The following is a 19866-nucleotide window of genomic DNA, read 5'->3' as shown; positions in this document are numbered from 1 at the left end:
CTTCTCCACCTTCGGACTGAGGAACGCATCCTGGGGGACCTGAACTTCTGCGTCTGCTATGTAGATGACATTCTGATTTTTTCCAGATCCCACAAAGAACACCTGCAACACATCCGGAAGGTCCTGCAGCGCCTGCAGGAGAACGGCTTCGTCGTCAGGTTTGATAAATGCACCTTTGGTATCGAAAGAGTTGACTTCCTGGGCCACGAGATATCCCCGGGGGGCGTCCGTCCACTCGCATCGAAGGTCGCAGCCGTTACCAGGTTCCCCACCCCTACCTCCGTCAAGGTCTTACAAGAATTCCTGGGGATGGTCAACTACTATAGGAGGTTCATCCCCAGGGTCTCACATACCATGGCCCCCCTGACGGAGATCCTGAAGGGCCACCCTAAGGCCTTAGTGTGGGGACCCAACCAGCAGTGGGCCTTCTCCCTGACGAAGGCCGCCCTCGCCGAGGCAACCGCCTTGGCCCACCAGGACCCCAGTGCCCCCCTCCAGCTGACGATGGACACCAGCAACGTCGCCTGTGGGGCTGTCCTGGAGCAGTTCGTTGCCGGAGCCCCCCAGCCTCTCACCTTCTTCAGCAGGAAGTTCAGCCGTGCAGAGTCCTGCTACAGCACCTTCGACAGAGAACTTTGCATAGTGCATCGGGTGGTACGTCACTTAAAGTTCCTCCTGGAGGGCATGCCCTTCACAATCTGGACGGACCATCAGCCGCTGGTCCACGCCTTCACAAAGCAGGGGGACACATGGTCTTCCAGGCAGCAGTGGCACCTTGCGGCCATCGCAGAGTTCACCTACACAATCAAGTACCTCCCCGGCAGGAAGAACCCTGTAGCAGATGCCCTCTCGAGGATCAAGCTCAGTGCGGTGCAGCTCGGAATCGACTACAAGGACCTCGCCTGGGAGCAGACCACCGACCCAGAGATTCCAGCCTACTGCACTGCCATCATGTCGCTCAGGTGGAAGGACGTGCCCCATGCCCCTGGGGGACCATCACTGCTGAGTGACGTAAGCACCGGCCACCCCTGTCCGCTGGTACCTGCCTCCCGCCGCCGGCTGGTGTTCAGTGTCATCCACGGGCTGTCCCAACCCTCCGGCAGGACGACGGCCAAGCTGTTGGCAGAGAAGTTTGTCTGGCACGGTATGCAGAAGGACACGACGGCCTGGGGAAGGCAGTGCATCCGGTGCCAGACCAGCAAAGTAGTGCGGCACACCAAGTTGGAGGTGGGCGAGTTTCCCCAACTGGGGAGATGGTTCGGACACATCCATGTCGACATGGTAGGCCCCCTTCCCCCATCAGGCGGGGCCAGGTATCTCCTAACGGTCATCGACCGCTCCACCAGGTGGCCTGAAGCGACGCCCATGCAAGAAGCCACCGCCAGTGCGTGCGCCAAGGCCCTCCTTTCCATCTGGATCAGCCAGTTTGGTGTCCCGGACAACATAACCACCGACAGGAGTCCTGCTTTCCTGTCTGAGCTGTGGACCGCCCTGGCATGCCTGCTGGGGACCTCTCACCACAGCATCACCGCCTACAGCCACACGGCCAACGGATTGGTGGAAAGATTCCACAGGTCCCTGAAGGCATCCCTCATGACCTGCTGCACTGCTGAAGATTGGAAGTACCAGCTGCCTTGGGTCCTCCTCGGGCTGAAGACCGCCCCCAGAGCCAACGGCGACCCATCCACAGCAGAAAAAGTCTACGGGGAGCCCCTCGTAGTCCTGGGCGAACTCATCACGGGAGATCGCCACAGAGGCTCCGTGACACGGTCGGAAAGTTTGCCCCCTGCCGGTGGATGTATACTGATAGGACGTCGCCTTTCATGCCTCCTGGCCTTTCCTCCACCACCCACATCTTTGTCAGGAACGACGCCGTCCGCCCGCCCTTAACCAGGCCTTACAAGGGGCCCTTCCGCGTGCTGGAGAGGAACGACAAAGCATTCCGGCTGGCCATCCACGGGAAGGACGACTGGGTGTCTGTAGACCACCTGAAGCACCCCCTGTTGGAGAGAGACGTCGATGATACCATGCAGCGCCCTCCGCCGGAACCATCGGTCCCGCAGCCAACCCAACCCAAAAGAAAGTCACGTGGCCGCCTCCAGAAGGACCTGGACCCAGGCAGTGCCACAGCCTGCCGCTCCCTCTCACACCACACCCCCCAGCTGACTTCGCGGAGCCGTGGCACTCTCCAGCAGCCCAGCAGATACCTAGTTTGATCAGACATTACTTACGTTCTGGGGGGGGGAGTATTGTAAAGTCCCCGCTCAATGGGTTTTCTGTAGTGAACCTCCCGTTTTCTACGGTGCCTTTCCCACAAGCTTAGGTCACCCTAAATAGCCACATTTTTATCTATGTAAAAACATATCTGTTACTGATTCATTTGTGCCTGTTTACGTCGCACATGTGTCAGAACATTTTTGAGTCAATTCGTGTAATTTTATCTTTACATGTTATTTGTATTTATCTGTCCTGTTTCACATTGAAAACAATTGACCTCGGGTCACCTGTATCCTATTGTATGACTTTGTATGACGTCCGCACACCGCTTTATAAGCGGCCTGCTTTCTTAATAAACTAGCAGTACATGTCCACCTGCTCTTTTTTTTGCACCTCTTTCAAGACCACCAATTTTCAAGCTTGCTGATTTGGCCAAGCTTTACAAGCAGAGGCTGGAACAGCTTGGTGTTGACTCGCCTGATGTTCATCCTACTCCACTCAAGGATCAGCTGCTTTTGCACATTCCACAGCTGTAAGCTAATCGCCAAGGATGAGAAGTTCTGTTGGCTGTTGAAACTGATGACGGTTAAATCCTATCAGAAGCATCCCATTATGGTGAAGCGATCCATCTAGCAAAAGCTGCTGGGATAATAAGACAAGACATGCTCCATCAGAAGTCGAATTTCAGCAGCTAGTTTTATGACAAAGACTTAGAACAGGCTGTGCCACCATCACTGCTTCAGTGTGTATGCATGATCGAAGATGGTGCAGACATCAAGACCCAACTCCATCATGGAGCGTCGAAATCAGACTTTGCTATATCACAACTTCTACAATACAACTGCTTCGCCAAATACAAGGAACAGATGTCCACAGGCATTCCAAGGACCGGGAGCCACATTCTGCAGTCTACATGGGCCTGTAAGTGTTTGCCAAGACAAGGAAGAGACAAATAATTGAAATGCTCCATGAGAATGGGCTCAGCATATCATATGACCGAGTCCTAGAAATCTCAGCACAGTGAGGAGAAGCCGTTGTTGCACAGTATGTGGAAGATGGAGTAATCTGTCCCCCAGTCTTGAGAAGGAATTTGTTCACAACTGGAGCAGTTGACAACGTAGATCATAATCCGACTGTGACCACAGCTGAAACATCTTTACACAATACAAGTGTGTCCATTTTCCAGCATCCAAACACAGGAAATCTCGGTGATGAACATGAGCCAATCAAACTAGATATAGATTAAAAAATGAAGGTTAAAAGATGTGTGAAGCAGGAACGACAAGCGCAGTCATCGTCACAAAAGGAAGAGGATGCCATTAGCAACACAGTGAAGTCTGTGGATGCTGTGTCCCCATGTTGTCACAGAGAAGCTGACAGTCGAATATTTGTTCATGCTAGGGATGCAACAACTGACGGAAGCAAGTCTATAATCATCAAGGCTAATGACACAGATGTGCTAGTCATAGCAATATCTGTACTGCCTTCCTTCCAGAAACTAGATCTTCAGGAAATGTGGATTGCCTTTGGCCAAGGGGCCCATATGCGATGGATTCCAGTCCATGAGGTAGTTTCTGCAATTGGGCTTGGGAAAGCTAGAGGGATCCCCTACTTTCACGCATTCACTGGATGTGACATTGTGTCTGCCTTCCATGGAAAGCGAAGAAATCTGCATGGCAGACTTGAAATGTATTTGATGATATTACTGAAACATTCATCAATCTCAGCCAGCATCCAGCATTGATTGGTGATCTTGACATGCAGAGGCTGGAAGATTTGTTGTCCTCATGTACGACAGATCAAGCGCAGCCACTGGGTAGACGAAGCAAGACTAGATCTGTTTGCCCCGCAAGCAGAGGCCGCATAACTCAATTCCACCAACACAGGCAGCCCTCAGAGAACATGCAAGCGTGCAGCCTACCAGGCTGGGATCATCTGGGGCCAGGCAACCCACTGTAATCCACATGGAGCAGGCCAGCTGAATGGGGTGGACACAGAAAAGAGAAGCATGGCAGATACATTTGACAACACTGCCACCGATTGCAGCAAGCTGTCAAGAATTGACAAAGTGCTCCTGTAAGCAGGTTTGCAAAGGAAGATGCAAGTGCTCTCAGGCAGAGTTTCCCTGCACATCACTCTGCAGCTGCATATGTGAACAGTAGCAGATCGAGAAACAGCAGCACGGTATGCATGACTTTGAAAATGTAGGCTACTAACCGGGACAAAACTTATGTAAAGAAAGACAAACACCTTGGTGGTCATCTTGAGAAATATGTCTCCGAGTGCTTTTTAAACAGGAAAATATAGTTCAGCAGGCTTCAAAACATTGGAATCCACGCTTAGATAATGCAAATCAGACAACTACAGATATTTCTAAGCAAAACATCTACTTCAGGTGGTCATTTTGGCAGCCATCTTGAAAATGGCCGCCATCTTGCCAAATTTGATGCTTGTATCATCATTTGCACGATTTTTCTGTTATCTGCCCCACTGATGTTAATTTATGGTCTATAGTCATCCCCATAAATTTTACTTCATTTTCATAAGGAATGATAGACCCTTTGAGACTAAGTGTGGGAACCTCTTCCACATGCCGGCACCTGGTAAATCTTACTGCAACTGTTTTGGAAGAGGAGAATTTGAAAACATTCTCATCAGCCCACTTAGTAATAGCATTAATAGACCTTTGCAAATGTTTGTCATCGACATAAAGTGAGCATTTAACAGGGGGCAAGATTTTTGCAACCACACTATTTATTGCCACTGAAAAATGCTTCCTTGGGGAACTCCTTCCTCTTGCACAAAAGGTTGGGAGAGGGAGTTTCCCACTCTTACCTTAAAAAATCTGTCTGTTAAAAAGGAATATACCTGATTATTCTTCCACATATGCCCATATTGTGCAATTGTTTTATAATCCCAATTCTCCAGGTAGTATCATACACTTTCTTGAGGTCAAAAAATATGCCGATGGTCTGACATTGTTGGGTGAATCCTTGCTGGATTTGGTTGGTCAGCAAGGGATCAAGGGTGGAGCGGTTTTTCCTGAAACCAAATTGAGATGGCGATATTAATCCTTTGATTTCCAGGTGCCAAACTAGTCTAGTATTTATCTTTTTCTCCATCAGCTTGCACACGCAGCTGGTGAGAGCTATTGGTCTGTAGCTGGTGGCTTGGGAAGCATCTGTATTAGGCTTTTTAAGAGGAACAATTATGGATATTTTCCAGTCCTTGGGTAAAATTCCTGTTTCCCATATTTTGTTTATAATCTTGAGTAAATATTTTTTGGCTTCATCTGGGAGGTGTTTAAGCATTTCATATATGATTGTATCCTCTCTTGGAACTGTGGATTCACTTGAGGAGAGCGCCTCCCGAAATTCTCGTGGGGAAAATTTGTAGTTGTATGGTTCAGATTTTCCCAAATCAAATTTCAAAGTTATTTCAGAATTCCTAAGTCATTTCAGAATTCCTAATTCTTTGAAATTCTGGAGAATAATTGTTAGGGCTGGAAACTTTAGAAAAGTGTTTTCCTAGCTCACTGGCAACTTCCGTGGGCTCTGTGATCAGAGTGTGTTCATTTTCAATGAGGTTCATGGTGACGCAACATATTTTCCACTCAGTTTCCTTATTTTGCGCCACACCGCTCTTAGTGGGGTCTTGGAGTTTCTTCTATTAATATAGTAAAGCCAAAATTCTCTTTTGGCTTTCTTATAAAAGTGCCGCTGCTTGGCTAAAGCACGTTTGTAGATTAATTTAAACTGAGGGGAGCCACTAGTTTTGTAATGTCTGCAGCAATTCCTAGTCACTCCTCAGAATACCACATGTCTATTCCACCAGGGAACTGCAGGTCTATGAGGTTTGCCTTTTGTTTTTGGAATCGAGCCTTCAGCACTCTTCCAAGTAGATTCAATAAAGTAATCATAGGCATCCAGATTGACACCCTTACTGAATTTACCTCATTCTACATCCTCTACCTTCCACTTAGGTAAAACTTCAAATGGAGCATTTAGAGCATATTTCAAATGGATCGGGTAATGATCACTTCCATTTAAATCCTCATTAACAGACCAGTTAAAATCATGGTGGATACTTGTTGAAGAAATACTAAGGTCCAGTGCAGAGAAATGATTATCATGAATGTTGTGGAAAATCATTGACCCACTATTATATAGGGTAACAGCATTCCTGTAATAAGGTTTTCAATAAATTTCCCTTTACTGCCTAAAACAGACTTCCCGAAAGGGGGTTGTAGGCATTAAAATTTAGAAGTAAAGGAGCTGGAAGTTGGTTAATTAAGGACTGAATATCTCCAATGTTAAAAGCAAGGTCTGGTGGAAGGTATAAGGAGCAGATTGTTATCCTCTTTTCCAAAGTGACTGAAATAGCAACAGCTTGTAGAGTTGTATTTAATTGTATTGTGGAGTGCTGCTGAGATTTATCAACAATAATTGCAGCACCTCCATGGGTACGATCACCAATTGGGGGATGTGAGTTAAATATTGAATAATTTAGTCCAGGATTATAAGGAGAGTTGCCTAACATTGTCTCCTGCAGGTATATAATCCCTGGATTAAAACTGTACAGGCTCTGAGACCTTTACAGTTCCGCTGAAGGATATCGAGCATGAATGCTAAGGTGGTAAAATGTGCTCCTTCCTACTCCTTGGAGGGGAAGTACTGTTCCTATGGTAGGGAGGGAAATTCTCCTTTATAAGAGATTGTTTTTTTTAATCCATTTTCACCTAAATTGGAGTTGGGGGTTTTTGGTTGACCTTCATATTCTGATTATGATCCTGATGTTCAGAATTTCTACTGAGATTCTGTGCACCACTAATCCTGTTTGTCTTAGGGCAGCAAGACTGAACTGAACTCATATGTTTTTGTGCTGAAACTACTTTTGAAACCACCTTTCTAGGCAGAGATATCTCTTCCAAAACACTGAACCATTTGAAGTTTTTATTTTAAGCTATCATTATTTGGGGAAGTATTTCTTGTGCTCTTCCTGGTGGTTTAATTGTAACTTTATTATTATTTTTGTTTGTGGCTGTGACTATCGATGACTATCGATGGCTCTGAACTAGCTCTGTCTAATTAGGATAGCTCTTTTGGCTTTTTCTTGTTGGAAGTATTTATAGAACATCATCTTGAATTATTAGATGATTTTGGCTCACTTATTTTTGGAGATGAATCTGCAGCTATTGTAGAAGTGGCATTTGTATCGACTTTGTTAGATGAATTTTCTGTGCTTTTGGAAGTACAGTTTTTGGTATTGGACTCCAAAGCTTCTGATCAGTTTGGAGATTTTCATTATTATTTACAGTCCGAGGAATAGCAGGTTTGTGATGTCTACTATCAGATGCAGTTATTGGTGGTCTTACATTGATGGAATTTTTCATAAGTTTCATTACAGAAGTGTAGATAGAGTTGGCACTTTTGTTTGCCCCCATTACCACGTGCTTTGCTTCAGTAATACCGATGTGTTCTTTATCAGCCACTGCCAATACTCTTGTTCAAATCTATATCTGGGGCAAGCCCTAGAATTTGGAGAGTGATCACCCTTATATAGAAAACAACATTGGGCTGCTTTGCACTCAAAATTATCATGCCCAGCAGAGCACACTGAACATCTTTTATTGTTTTTACAAGAGTTTTGAGTGTGGCCATATTCAACGAATTTGCAACACTGTTTGGGATTTCTATTATATTTGTAACCTGCATCCTCTCATGGCCAACAATGATGGTATCAGGTAGGTAATTGGAAGAGAAGGTTAAAAGGATAGCTGGATCCCCTCCCAGTTTTTTTTACATGAGATACATAAGAAGGACATTAATGGAGAATCTCCTCCTCTTTAAAAACCTTTAAGTCTTTGAGTAAACTTCCCCTTTCAGTGTGTTAAAGAATCTGTGATGAAATACATTCAATGTTTCCACTTTCAGGAGGTTTAAAATTGGATAGCAAAATTGCTTGAGTCTCAGTACCAGCTTTTATTAGCAGGTTCTTTCCATAACGTTTTAAATTTCCAATGGGAATGGAGCCAGCCTTGCTCTAAACACATTCGGCAGCTTTTATTAAATTTTTCCCTCTCCTTGTAGCTACCAACATGTGATAAAGGGGGAGGAGGCACTCTGGAACATGGGGCTGGGCCATGTTCTTCAGTCTTAGGAATAAAATCAAATGGCCTGTCATTTAAGTTTTTCACTGAAAACACTTTCGTGCCGAGAACCGAGTCATTTAGAATGTGGCCTTGGAGTCTTTGTTGTGCCTCACTGGCTTCCAAGGGTGAGGAAGATTTAACAAAAGCAGAAAATGACTGCTTATCTTTTTCTAGAATTAATTTAATTCTTTCCGCTTTCCCAAATTGCTTTACTCCACTATACTGTATAAAGATTCATAATCAAATGACAAGCCTATATTAGTGCAATAAAGGACTATTATTTGAATCAAATCCACCAGATTTACTAACACCCTGGTGTCTCAGTGTTTGGTTCTATCCGACAACCAAGCTCGTATCCATGTTCACGCCAGAAGTCGTTGGCAGTGCTAGTAAGTCTTCAGATCCGGGGAAGGAAAAACTGATAGCCAAATCCATAAATTTAAATGTCCACATGCATAAGTCCAAAAAGTGCACATCCGACATCCAAGAGGCCCCTCACAGACCCCAACAGCACATCAGAAAGGGAAAACCAGGCAGCTTATAATGCCTAGCTTCCCCCACCCCAACACACCACCAAAGCCCTCGAAGAGACCCCAAGATGCCAAGCGCACATGCACACATCAGACCACTACACACAAACCGGCTCATCCACCCACCCAAAACTGCTTGGTTATATCAAGAAAGTACAGTATCGTGGATCAGTCAGGTATTCGCATTCCCCACCAGTGGCACAAGTGAGAGTTGACTTTCAACAATCCACCCCATACCCTACCCTTTCGGGATCGCACTAATACACTGGCAGTGGTCCAGGTATAAGCCAATCTGCCTGCTGGGGGTTCTGCACCCACTAATGGGGACCGACTCCCCACTCCAAACATATTGGTGGGCTTCCAGACAAAAGCCAGGAGTCCCATATCCAAAAACAAGCGCCCCCTGGATTCCGATGGGCTGATCCCCGGAGATGGTTCCGCCCCCAAGATAGCAATGGGAAAATCCCATCACTATCTCTTAGGTCCAAACCATATCGAGTGGTGACTCAACCAAATCCCACAATTAGCTTTGGATGCAACCCCCTCCAAAAAATTATCCCTTCTCAGATTCACCTAAGCAGTAAAATTTTGCGTATGTGGAAATGTCCACATCATTTAAACCAAAAACTATGTAAGATTATTTGTCAGGACCTGGGCCTTAACCCCTCACCTCGTCAAGGCAACTCCTGTGTTGGGTTTCAGAGTACAATAGCTCTGCCTTTCTATGTTTTGCAGAACTCTTTGTTGTTTTTGTTGTTATTTCAGTATAAAATCAACAACATCCAGATAGCCATGCTTTTTAATAAAGTTTATTATCTTCCAAATATTCCCTACTGCCATGTAAATAACTGTGCCTTTCCCATTAGTTTTGACAGAAGGTATTAATCGGCCACTGACAAAATATATTGTATTTCATAAGAAATTTAGTTAATTTCATTAATGAATGGTTTGATTTCTAGCATGTGGAATTTTCAGTAGGTACATAATAATTCAATATTAAATAGTTAAGACTGAGTAATAAAAATGACATTTTATCACTTTTTCAGTACAGTAGACTTTTTCAAGTAAAATTTACTTTGCATTAACCAGGATTATCAAACTACTATTACAATATAAAAAAATCTTTATTGGCAAAGTTTCATTAAAAAATATTGGAAAGATATTTGCCAGAGAGAGAGAGAGAGAGAGAGAGAGAGAGAGAGAGAGAAAAAACCATATCTCGAAAAAGCAGAAATCATATCACAAAAAGTAAAGATGCAAACTGCTGCAATATTTTGATTGACATACACAAAAACTCTTGCACAGAAAGAGGGGCTCCCAGTTTCAAGAATTCAGGATGGATAAAACTCTAGCACAGCATATTTTACAGTATATAATTGTTAATGAAAGGATACAAAGAGTTTAGAAGCATAATATGAAAAATTCTAAGGGTTGTACAATGTAAAGCTGTGAATACAGTATGTAGCCTAAGTGTGCTTGAAAAGAAGCAGTAAGAATGACACATATTCACGTGGTATTCACAGTTTTTAAAATAACATCCCAATTTGTACAGTACTGTACTGTACAAGTATGTGTTTTCTGTACAGATACAATACAAGTATAGTATACAGTTTGAGTGAAAATCTGGTTGAGCACCAAAAGAACAAAAAATAGTCTATAAAAAATATATATTAGCATTCATTAAAAGATAAAAAACACCAAACTACTATGGCCCATGCAGCAACATATGTGAGGAAGGGGTGAGAAGATTGGGTTAAAGCTTCTTCCACTGCCTGCTCACAATGTCAAACCGTAAGCCCTATACAGATATAAAAAAAAAATACAATGAAGTTAAAAAACTGACCCTCCATCATCTGGAATGTTTTAGATGGAGGGAGGGGGCTATGGACAAAATTGAGGGATGCTGAAATTAAATGAACAAAAATTTGTAGGTTTTGTTGCATATATTTACCTCTGCTATTATAAAGGTAATTTCATCCTAATAAACATCACTAACAAAAATATAAAATATACAATATACATAAGCAAATACAAAAGTGATAGGTAACATTACCAGAATCAAGGTGTTATTCTTAACAATTTTTAGAGAGAGAGAGAGAGAGAGAGAGAGAGAGAGAGAGAGAGAGAGAGAGAGAGAGAGAGAGAGAGAGAGAGAGAGAGAGAGAGAGAGAGAGAGAGAGAGAGAGAGAGAGAGAGAGAGAGAGAGAGAGAGAGAGAGAGAGAGAGAGAGAGAGAGTTTTTTAGGGTGGAGATAAAATGATAGCTATCACACTTCTCATAAGTTGACAGATACAAAAGACTATACTGACCTAAATAGGGAACTGAACTATCCACCTTTCCTTTCAATGTATATACACTGCAGAGCTGATTCACAAATGTCCCACCAGCTTTTGTAAAACTCCCACATTCAGTGAAAAATCTGAAGCTGTAAGTTGCAACAGGAAAATTTATACAACTTAATCAGTAACATTCTTTCCTGTCCCTCACTACTGTGGGAGTCGGAATGGAAAACACTCCTTCCATTCAACATTCACAAGATGCTGAGTTTACAAAAAGGATAGTAGTCTGAAAGTAGTCTATAAATTAAAAAGAAAGTAGTTTATAAATTTAAAAAAAAAATGCATCTTACCTGAATTATACTCATCCCATAAATTACCGTCACCATGAGTAAATATGACAAAAATTAAGTGCAAATCCATATGTTTGTAAAGTGCATAAATAAATTTGTCAGAACCACAAACATTTTAAATTACTCAAAAGTAACTATAAGTAGCTGAAATGATGGTAATTTAAGAACCTTACTGCAATCCTCAAAATAAATGTATGATAATGTTTGTCGTAAATGAACCCCAGGGTGGTCTTTCATCAAACTGCAAATTCAGCAAACAGTATTTTGGTGATATTATTAATCATTAAAATTATTTCCAAACTACAAAAAATCTAGTAATAACAAGACAGAACACATATGCCAAAGTAGACCCTGTTTTAAAACAATGGATATTCATAGTCATAATATCCAAAAAATTAACATTTCATTGTGAAAAGTACTGAATTCTCTATTAAAACTTAGGTGAAACCAAAAAATGCTTTTTACACAAAAAGGAAAACATGAAGAAACTAATCACCCAATTCAAAACTACTCCCCTTTTTACTAAAGAAAATCCCTTAGATATAGCTCCCTGTACTGTTTCATAAACCTTACATTTACTGAATACCATTTTTCATCACTCATCTTTGAGCCTAAGTCTGCTGCCATGCAAAACTAAAAAAAAAAACACACACAAACAATGATTACAAAACTTGTAACCTATTGTTTATAAAAATAATAACCTAAATACAGTACATAATATGTTTATTAAGCATCAAAAATGAGTCTTTTGTACCTCTCAACTAAAGTTAACATAACTGTCTCAACTGAGGAACAACAACAAACTGCAAGACTTTTTTAATATTCTCTATGAATAGGAAGCCCATACATACCACATTAACTTTTTTCACAGCATCAAATAACAGCATTTTTAAGCAAAAGAGCCAAAAAGAAAGAACAAAGCTTTTTCATAAAATACAATTAGTTTCCTATATTAACACTTCAATCATACTATTCACTCATCATGGCCCACAAAGGGGCATAATATGACTGAAGGGTTTATTATTATCAATTATTTCACTTGGTGTTAATTCTACTCTCTTGGTGGAAAATGACATTTACAGAGGGCATATATATGTGTTGTAAAAAAAAAAAAGAGCATTGTCAAACCGAGCTATTTAGAGGCAATTTTTCGTCATCATCAGTGCTTGTGTATTGGATTTTCCCTCTACTGGGCTTGAGATGAAACTCTCTCCATGACTTTTGTACTTTCTGCCTATTTTCATCTGGTCTAGGTCTTCATCTATACCCTTTGGTCAGTTTCTGGAAGCCTGAAAAATTTTACTAGTCACCTACTGCATTAGTTAAGTAGATGAATAATTGCTGAATCTTATTTATTCAATGCTTAATATCATAATTTTTATTTAGGCTTTGTTGTAATCCCAGAATATAGTACATTCACATGCAGTAAATAGCTTTGATGTCATGGTCCTAACTGTCAGGTACTGTTAATTGCAAGTGTGTATTTGCATGTTACAATTATTGTAATGAAGTGCTTTACAATCTTATGCCCCCATACAAGATATTAAAAGCAAATTACTCATTATTCTAAGCAGTAATCACCAGTTCAACAAAGACCTTATAAGACAGATGATTATGAAGGCTAACCGCAACAAAGTAAAGTAGATCAAACCCATGGCTGAATTATGGCAGTCTCAGAACTAGACAGAATGCCACACTGAAGTAATTCTATTTCATCTTTGAATTGGCTTCTCTAGTTTGACCCATATACACTTAATGAACAGCCCTCATGACTCCATCCCTATATGGAGAGATTGCAGGTTAAAATTAAAAGTTGTACACATCTTATGTGAATGTCCAAGCTTCATTGAACATTCAAAGTATTTCGGAAATAAATCGTTAAGGAAACTTTGTCAGATACAGCATTTTCAGTTTATCCAAGTACTGTATAAACTTTTAAAAGAATTTCAAATTAATAGATAAAATTTAAAGTCTGTTATTACAGACAAACCCTTTGGGCCAGTGCTATGACTCTGTGGTCTGGTTAAATTACTAATTTTAATAATAGTTCATTTGACTGAATCCCAATAACATGGTGCATGAAACCCCTACTTGTATTCACTTGCACACAAAAACCTTGATGAACTTGTCACTAACTGGTTTCTACTGTACAGTAATTCAGTTTATCTCCTTTGCAAGTTGGTGAAAAATCAGTGACACTGAAAAACTATTACATGAATGTAAAGTCACTTGTAATGATGCATTATTAACATATTCCACCACGAAATAATTTATTAAAAGAAGCTAAGATCGACCCTTCTGACCTGGAGGTTAGGTCTCCTGCCCAACAGACCGATGGTGACTACTCACATACCACAAGGGTTAATACCACTGACCATCAGATCAGGATATCAGACAGACAGGAGGAGATTAACAACTCTCAAGAGAATGAAAACCAGGACAGCCATCATATAAATGACAGCACAGGAAGTAGTAGTTCCAGAAGATTGCTGGGCCTTGAACCAGCCTGACTACCTCATCTCTTGAAAAAGGGTCACAGTTAGGACCTGAAAGTACTCGAGATTAAAAGTAACATGTAAATATTTACAAGTAAGCAAGTTATACACAGGAATCTTGTGGGTTTCTCTTTCCATCTTCAGAAGAAAACTGAAAGAAGTTTTTTTTTAATTATTATTATTATTAGTTAAACTAAACCATGACAAGCCATATACTAATCTCCCATATACAGATATAAATTGAACACTGAATAATGTAAATACTGTACAGCAACTAAATATGGGGACTCAATGAGTAGACTAATTCTACTTAACTTCATTCCTTGGTTTCTCTTTCGGCTTATCTTCAGCTTGTATTGCAGTTTGTGCTGTACTATGAAAATTTATATGCATCAGTAGAACCAGTTAATGTTAATGAAATTTGTTTAGTACAGATTGAGTTGACTTATTCTGGAGCATGAAAATAAGTTTACTTTTGCTGATAAACTAAAATCTATTAAGCAACTATTCACTTAATCTCACTGACCCTATGCCATGCTGTTGCATAAAATTCTAGGAACTCCATTTAGTGAACCAAGCCAAAAGTATGAGTTCATATACTTGGAAATAAGTATCTGGCAGCAAGACAGAATATGCATATAAATAATGTGAAATGAAGATTATTTACTTTGTCCAAAAGTATCACCCTTAATCAAAGAGTATCTATGCAATCTGCAGCAAATCAATAATACATATGCCCCTAGATTGTTCACGAACGCCTTTCATTACTGTATATAACAACATTAATACACATATCTATGCCCTGTAACATGTCATTTTCCACTGGGAAAAGGATTATAGAATTTTTATTTTTACCAGAGTTTCCCTAATAGGCCCCTTCTTTGCTTGCTTATTACAGACTGAGTAAAATCTTACACCAAGAATATGAGCAATACCATAACAGAATAAGCTTAAACTAAGGTTGAGAGAGGTAAACTAAGGATGGAGAGAGAGAGAGAGAGAGAGAGAGAGAGAGAGAGAGAGAGAGAGCGAACTGCCACGACTACTGTAAACTTAAGTGCAGAATTTCACAACACTTTCCTCCTGAGCAGCAGCTATTTTTTCCACAAATTAAATTTAATCCCTTTGTATCTGCACTAATATACAGTACCAGGAAAACCTAAACCACTATCACAAGAATATCACCACAGTAGTAGCACACTTAGATATTCTATCATTTTTGTGTTTACATAGTTTTCTGTTCACAAAACTTGTTATACATGAAGTATTACAAAATCCATATTAAATCATTTTACTTAACTGAAAGTTACAAACATTAGCAAACTAATACAATATTAACCACAATAGTGACAACTAATGGAAAACTTCACGTGTTTTTATATTAGCTAATCCTTACATGACTGTAAACGTGGCTAATCATTCTTACAACTGACTGTAAAATTGGCTAATTATAACACTGAAAATATCTCTATTTTTTTTTTCATTCCAGCCAAGTTCCAGTGATCCTCAATCTTTATGATGGCAGACAGCATCATCTTTCTCTTAACAATTTTACTGAATTGATGATTATCTAGCACCACAACATCACATATTATAAATAAAACCATTCAAAATAAAGAGAAAGGTTGCAATTTGAAACTTCTAGTACTGGTTATTTCTTGTTTTCAGGAATTAGTTATCATACTCTATGATCACAGAACATCCCTGGGTACAAAATGTGTCCACACAATATTACAATGTATCTTCCTCTTGATAAGATGGGTTACACCATCCTTTTGGAATCATTTTCATCATGCTTTGCCACAGTGTGTCAATGAGGAACACTGCTAGTGGTTTGAACAAAAAATTAATCTTGAGACAAGAAAAAACAGAAATGATCAATAAACCAGGTCTAAAACATTAACTGGCCAAAAAGAAATAATTTTATCACTTCATCCTCCAAAATTTATCTGACACATGCTCTTTGATGTTGACTAAAGTAAGAACTTTAATAAAATTACCACAGTCATTCTAAGCACTTTGAACAGTCTTGTAAAATTAGAAATCTAACATTTGACAAAGGAGATCCCAGAAATGTTGTAATGGGTTTTCAGGAAACAGGAAAAGGAGTCATTTAATTAGACTATGCATTATTTATCAGTTAATCTAAATTCTATCCAAAATAAATTCTGCTATATTAAGATTTTAAAAATACTACAAGCTCCTTAATCCAGAACTTGAAAACTAAAATTGTTCTCAATGTAGTATAAACTTTAGTATACCTGAGATTTCTATTCTCAATGCTCTTCAGTGTTGCCCCTGTCATGAGTAAATTTGATAACTGTCTCCATTGTGAAATATATATCTACACACACATACCCATTGCAAACTAAATATAACAATAGCCACAACTAAAGCCACAGCCTTGTTTAGCTTTACACTTTGATTTACAGTGGGTGACTGCAACACACCAAGTACAAAGCACAAACTGTTGTTAGAAAGGGTGAGAAAGTTGCCTTTAATTGGGGTAGGATTTCACATCTTTCACCCTCTTCTTTGGTATGCAACTGTTTCAAATTGATTTTACAACCAGTAAGATGGGATCTTACTGTAAAGTGATTATTTGAATTTACAAAAAGCTAAATGCTAAATGAATGCCTAATTATTTTTCTTTAACTACAACAGATAAGCCATTGCCTTAAGGACCAAAGAAAACCCAACTGATAGTAGAGAAACTCTCCCATTATGACATTAGGTAAAAAGGTAATGTAACTAATTTTATCGTGTTATCAACTCATTTGAGGATTTGTCTGCCTCCGAGAGTTAGGTGTTGCTTATTATTATTACTAGGTGGTAACAGCATGTCTCAATTAGGGAATTCTTATAACATGAAATAAATTATTAACAAAGCTGGATTCTGTTGATTGACAATTATTAAGAATAATTTCCTCAAGAGGCATGTTTATTTGCAGTAGCAATAGTAATTCCCTTGGAGGCAGTGAAACTTTTAGCAAGTCCAAGAAGCTTGGCAGCCAGGCAGGGAGAAACCAAATATAAGACAAAACGTAGAGTGCTGCAAAAAAAAAAAAAAAGTTTAACCAGACAATGAAGCTAAAGAGTAAAGTATGGGAAGTAAAGCAGCTGGGAGATAAAGGGGGTACAGCAAAAGAATGGTACATGGTAGATGAGTAAATGAACCATACCGTCAAAGTGCAATTTTGTATTTGCAATAAGATGGGTGCAGAGTATAACTGCATAAATTAGCAACCTTATCCCCAAACGAAGGCACGTCTGCCAAGTGTGTGCATAATACTTTTAAGATTTTGGAAATCATCAATGATGAGGGTTATCATTTCTATGTATTACCAAAATATACATGTACCTACTTTTACCGCTGAAACCTTTCACTGTTCAAGCCTCTGCAATTTCAGTTTTTCATTAATTTAAAGATAACTGTATGCAATTTGGGAGGACTACCTGATTTATCAAATGTAATACAGGCAGTCCCCGGTTATCAGCAGGGTTCCGTTTCTGAGGGTGTGATGATAACCAAAAATCGCCGCTAACCGAAAATCGGCAATTTCGGCGCTTTTTGGGGGTTATCGGTGCCGAAAAGCGCGGATTTTTGGTTATCGGCACCTCTGTTAGGTGTGTATCAGTGCCGGTAAGCAGAAATCGGCAATTTTCGGCGCTGAAAATTGCTGATTTTCATCGCTAGACAAGCGCCATAAAACCGGATCGCTGTTAACCGAGCCCGCTGTTAACCAGGGATTGCCTGTAATGAAGATGCTAGTTGGCTGTGTGTCTAACTTATCTATATTTTTCATGCTTTCCTATGAATTTTTTTCCAATTTTACTCTTTCTCATTGCTACATTTCCCTTTGCCTTAACTCTGCCTAGACTTCTCTTAACATTCTTAAAGTCTTAGCTTCAGTTCAACAGTTACAACCTGTAAATATTATAATAAATAATGAATAGATAGTTTTGATAAGATTGTCTTTTTCTTGTATGTATATTTTATCATCAAGTTGTTTATCCAAACAACTGAATCAGGTTAAGTTTCAGTACTCAGTACTCAAGGGATATGATATTTATGAGAAAAACTGAAAAGAAGACAATTTCATTGAAAAAAATATTTCATAAACAATAGCAAAACTAAAAAACTATCATGAACCTTTCTTATACAAAAAACTAGAACCATAATTGCCCTCTTGCCAAAGAAATTACTCTGTAAGTGCAAAGATTGTATGCAAAATGTGTAAGATTTGCAAGCATTATCATTACAAACAGTAGTGCTCACTCTAACCACCTCAGGAGAGCCATGACTAAGAGATATAAAAAACAGGACATTACTATTACTGACATACTATGGGATGCTGATCTAGAGACGCTCTTACCTATTAGGCAAATGATATTCAGAACCATATCATATTATGTAAACTCCTGTTGTAGTGGATACTAAACTGAAGAAAACTGATATACATGCGGGAATCTTTGGCATAACTGGATTCCTTAAAAGGAACAGATAATACCTACATAACTGTGTCTACCACCATAAAAACCTGTGAGACCATGCTTTTTCTTACACAAAAATTATGCTCTAAAATGTGATTTTTCATAAGCAGAAAACCTATAATGTACTGTGAAATAAAAACAATCTAAAATGATAGCATCAATGGTATTTATGTTTTCCCAAAATCCAATTTCAACAACCTTCTATAGCTTACAACTAAGCAATACAATAACAGCATTCAAAGCCATTAGCATGAAATTAAAATGAAGAAGCATAAAAAATGTGTAACAAAGTTAAACAAAAAAGAAAAATGGTACAATAAATACAACTGTTAATATTATTCTTTAACTGAAGATTTCTCACCTAGGTACTCTCAAAACCTTTTGAAGGAAAGGTCTGATGAACTTGAGAGGTAAAAGAGCTGTTCAAAGTGCTTTGCTTACTATTGTTAGTAAACTGATCTCTATAATACACATTCTAATACTATACCTTTTCTAAATCCACCTGGCAGTAATTCACTTTTTCTACATAGTGCTCCAATATTTGGAATATGTAGATCATCCTTTGCTATAACACAGTAGGAAGAGCAATGCTATTTTATGTTTGACACAACTTTACAGGATGGAAAAATCAGTAAATACAGTACAGTACTGTATATTGTGTTTTATGAAGATGGTGAGTGCTAATTATATTTATACATTCACTAATTATAATTGTATTTCATGGCTGCTCAGTCTTTACATTTTCCATTTCTCCCTGATTATCTTCATTACTCTTTGTTTCAACATCCATATCTTCAAGCTCTTCTACATCATCATCTTCCACTTCTATTGTGCCTTCATGAACAATCTGCTGTATATTTGCCATACCCTGAAATTTAAAAAACTTTATTTTCTTTTACTGCACTCAGCTTGCCACTAACATTACTAATTTTATACAGTTCAGAAAGACTGAAGGATTTTCTGAGAAGGGCAAACTAAAGTAACCAGCACTTATTTAGATCATTTTACTGTCTTAATGAGATCAATACCTGCCCAGTGGGGAATAAGCAAGGTGGCACATTTGAAAGAGCAGGTTCAGTCATGACATAGTCTAACACCAAGCAATCTTTGTATCAAATATAAGTCTCTGTTTATCCCTTAAAGAACTGCAGGCAGAACAGTGTGAAACAGATAAAGGTACAAACAGAATGCAAAGAACAATTACATACAGAGTAATACCTACATACCCAACACTTAACATAGTCTGAAACGTGGCTATGACCAACAGCAATCCTTATAACCTTATCATTCACCATCTTGCCAAACTAATATTTATAAAAATGAAAAACATTCTAGTCAGAAAACGAGTTA

The 19866-nt window shown here is 39.5% G+C and overlaps 1 protein-coding gene across 1 annotated transcript in view; it reads right to left on the bottom strand.

Moving 5' to 3' along the window:
- Positions 1-15041: 15041 nt before the first annotated feature.
- The window catches only part of LOC136851294 (endoplasmic reticulum lectin 1-like), an 89238-nt gene continuing 84413 nt past the window's right edge, over positions 15042-19866 (bottom strand). The window contains exon 11 of the mRNA XM_067125289.1: positions 15042-19384. Within this exon, the coding sequence (XP_066981390.1) occupies positions 19235-19384 (150 nt within the window). The 3' untranslated portion in view covers positions 15042-19234. The remainder of the gene's footprint in view (positions 19385-19866) is intronic.

Source organism: Macrobrachium rosenbergii, chromosome 23 (genome assembly GCF_040412425.1).
Source record: "Macrobrachium rosenbergii isolate ZJJX-2024 chromosome 23, ASM4041242v1, whole genome shotgun sequence".
NCBI lineage: Eukaryota > Metazoa > Arthropoda > Malacostraca > Decapoda > Palaemonidae > Macrobrachium > Macrobrachium rosenbergii.
This window is presented reverse-complemented; position numbering and strand designations above follow the sequence as displayed.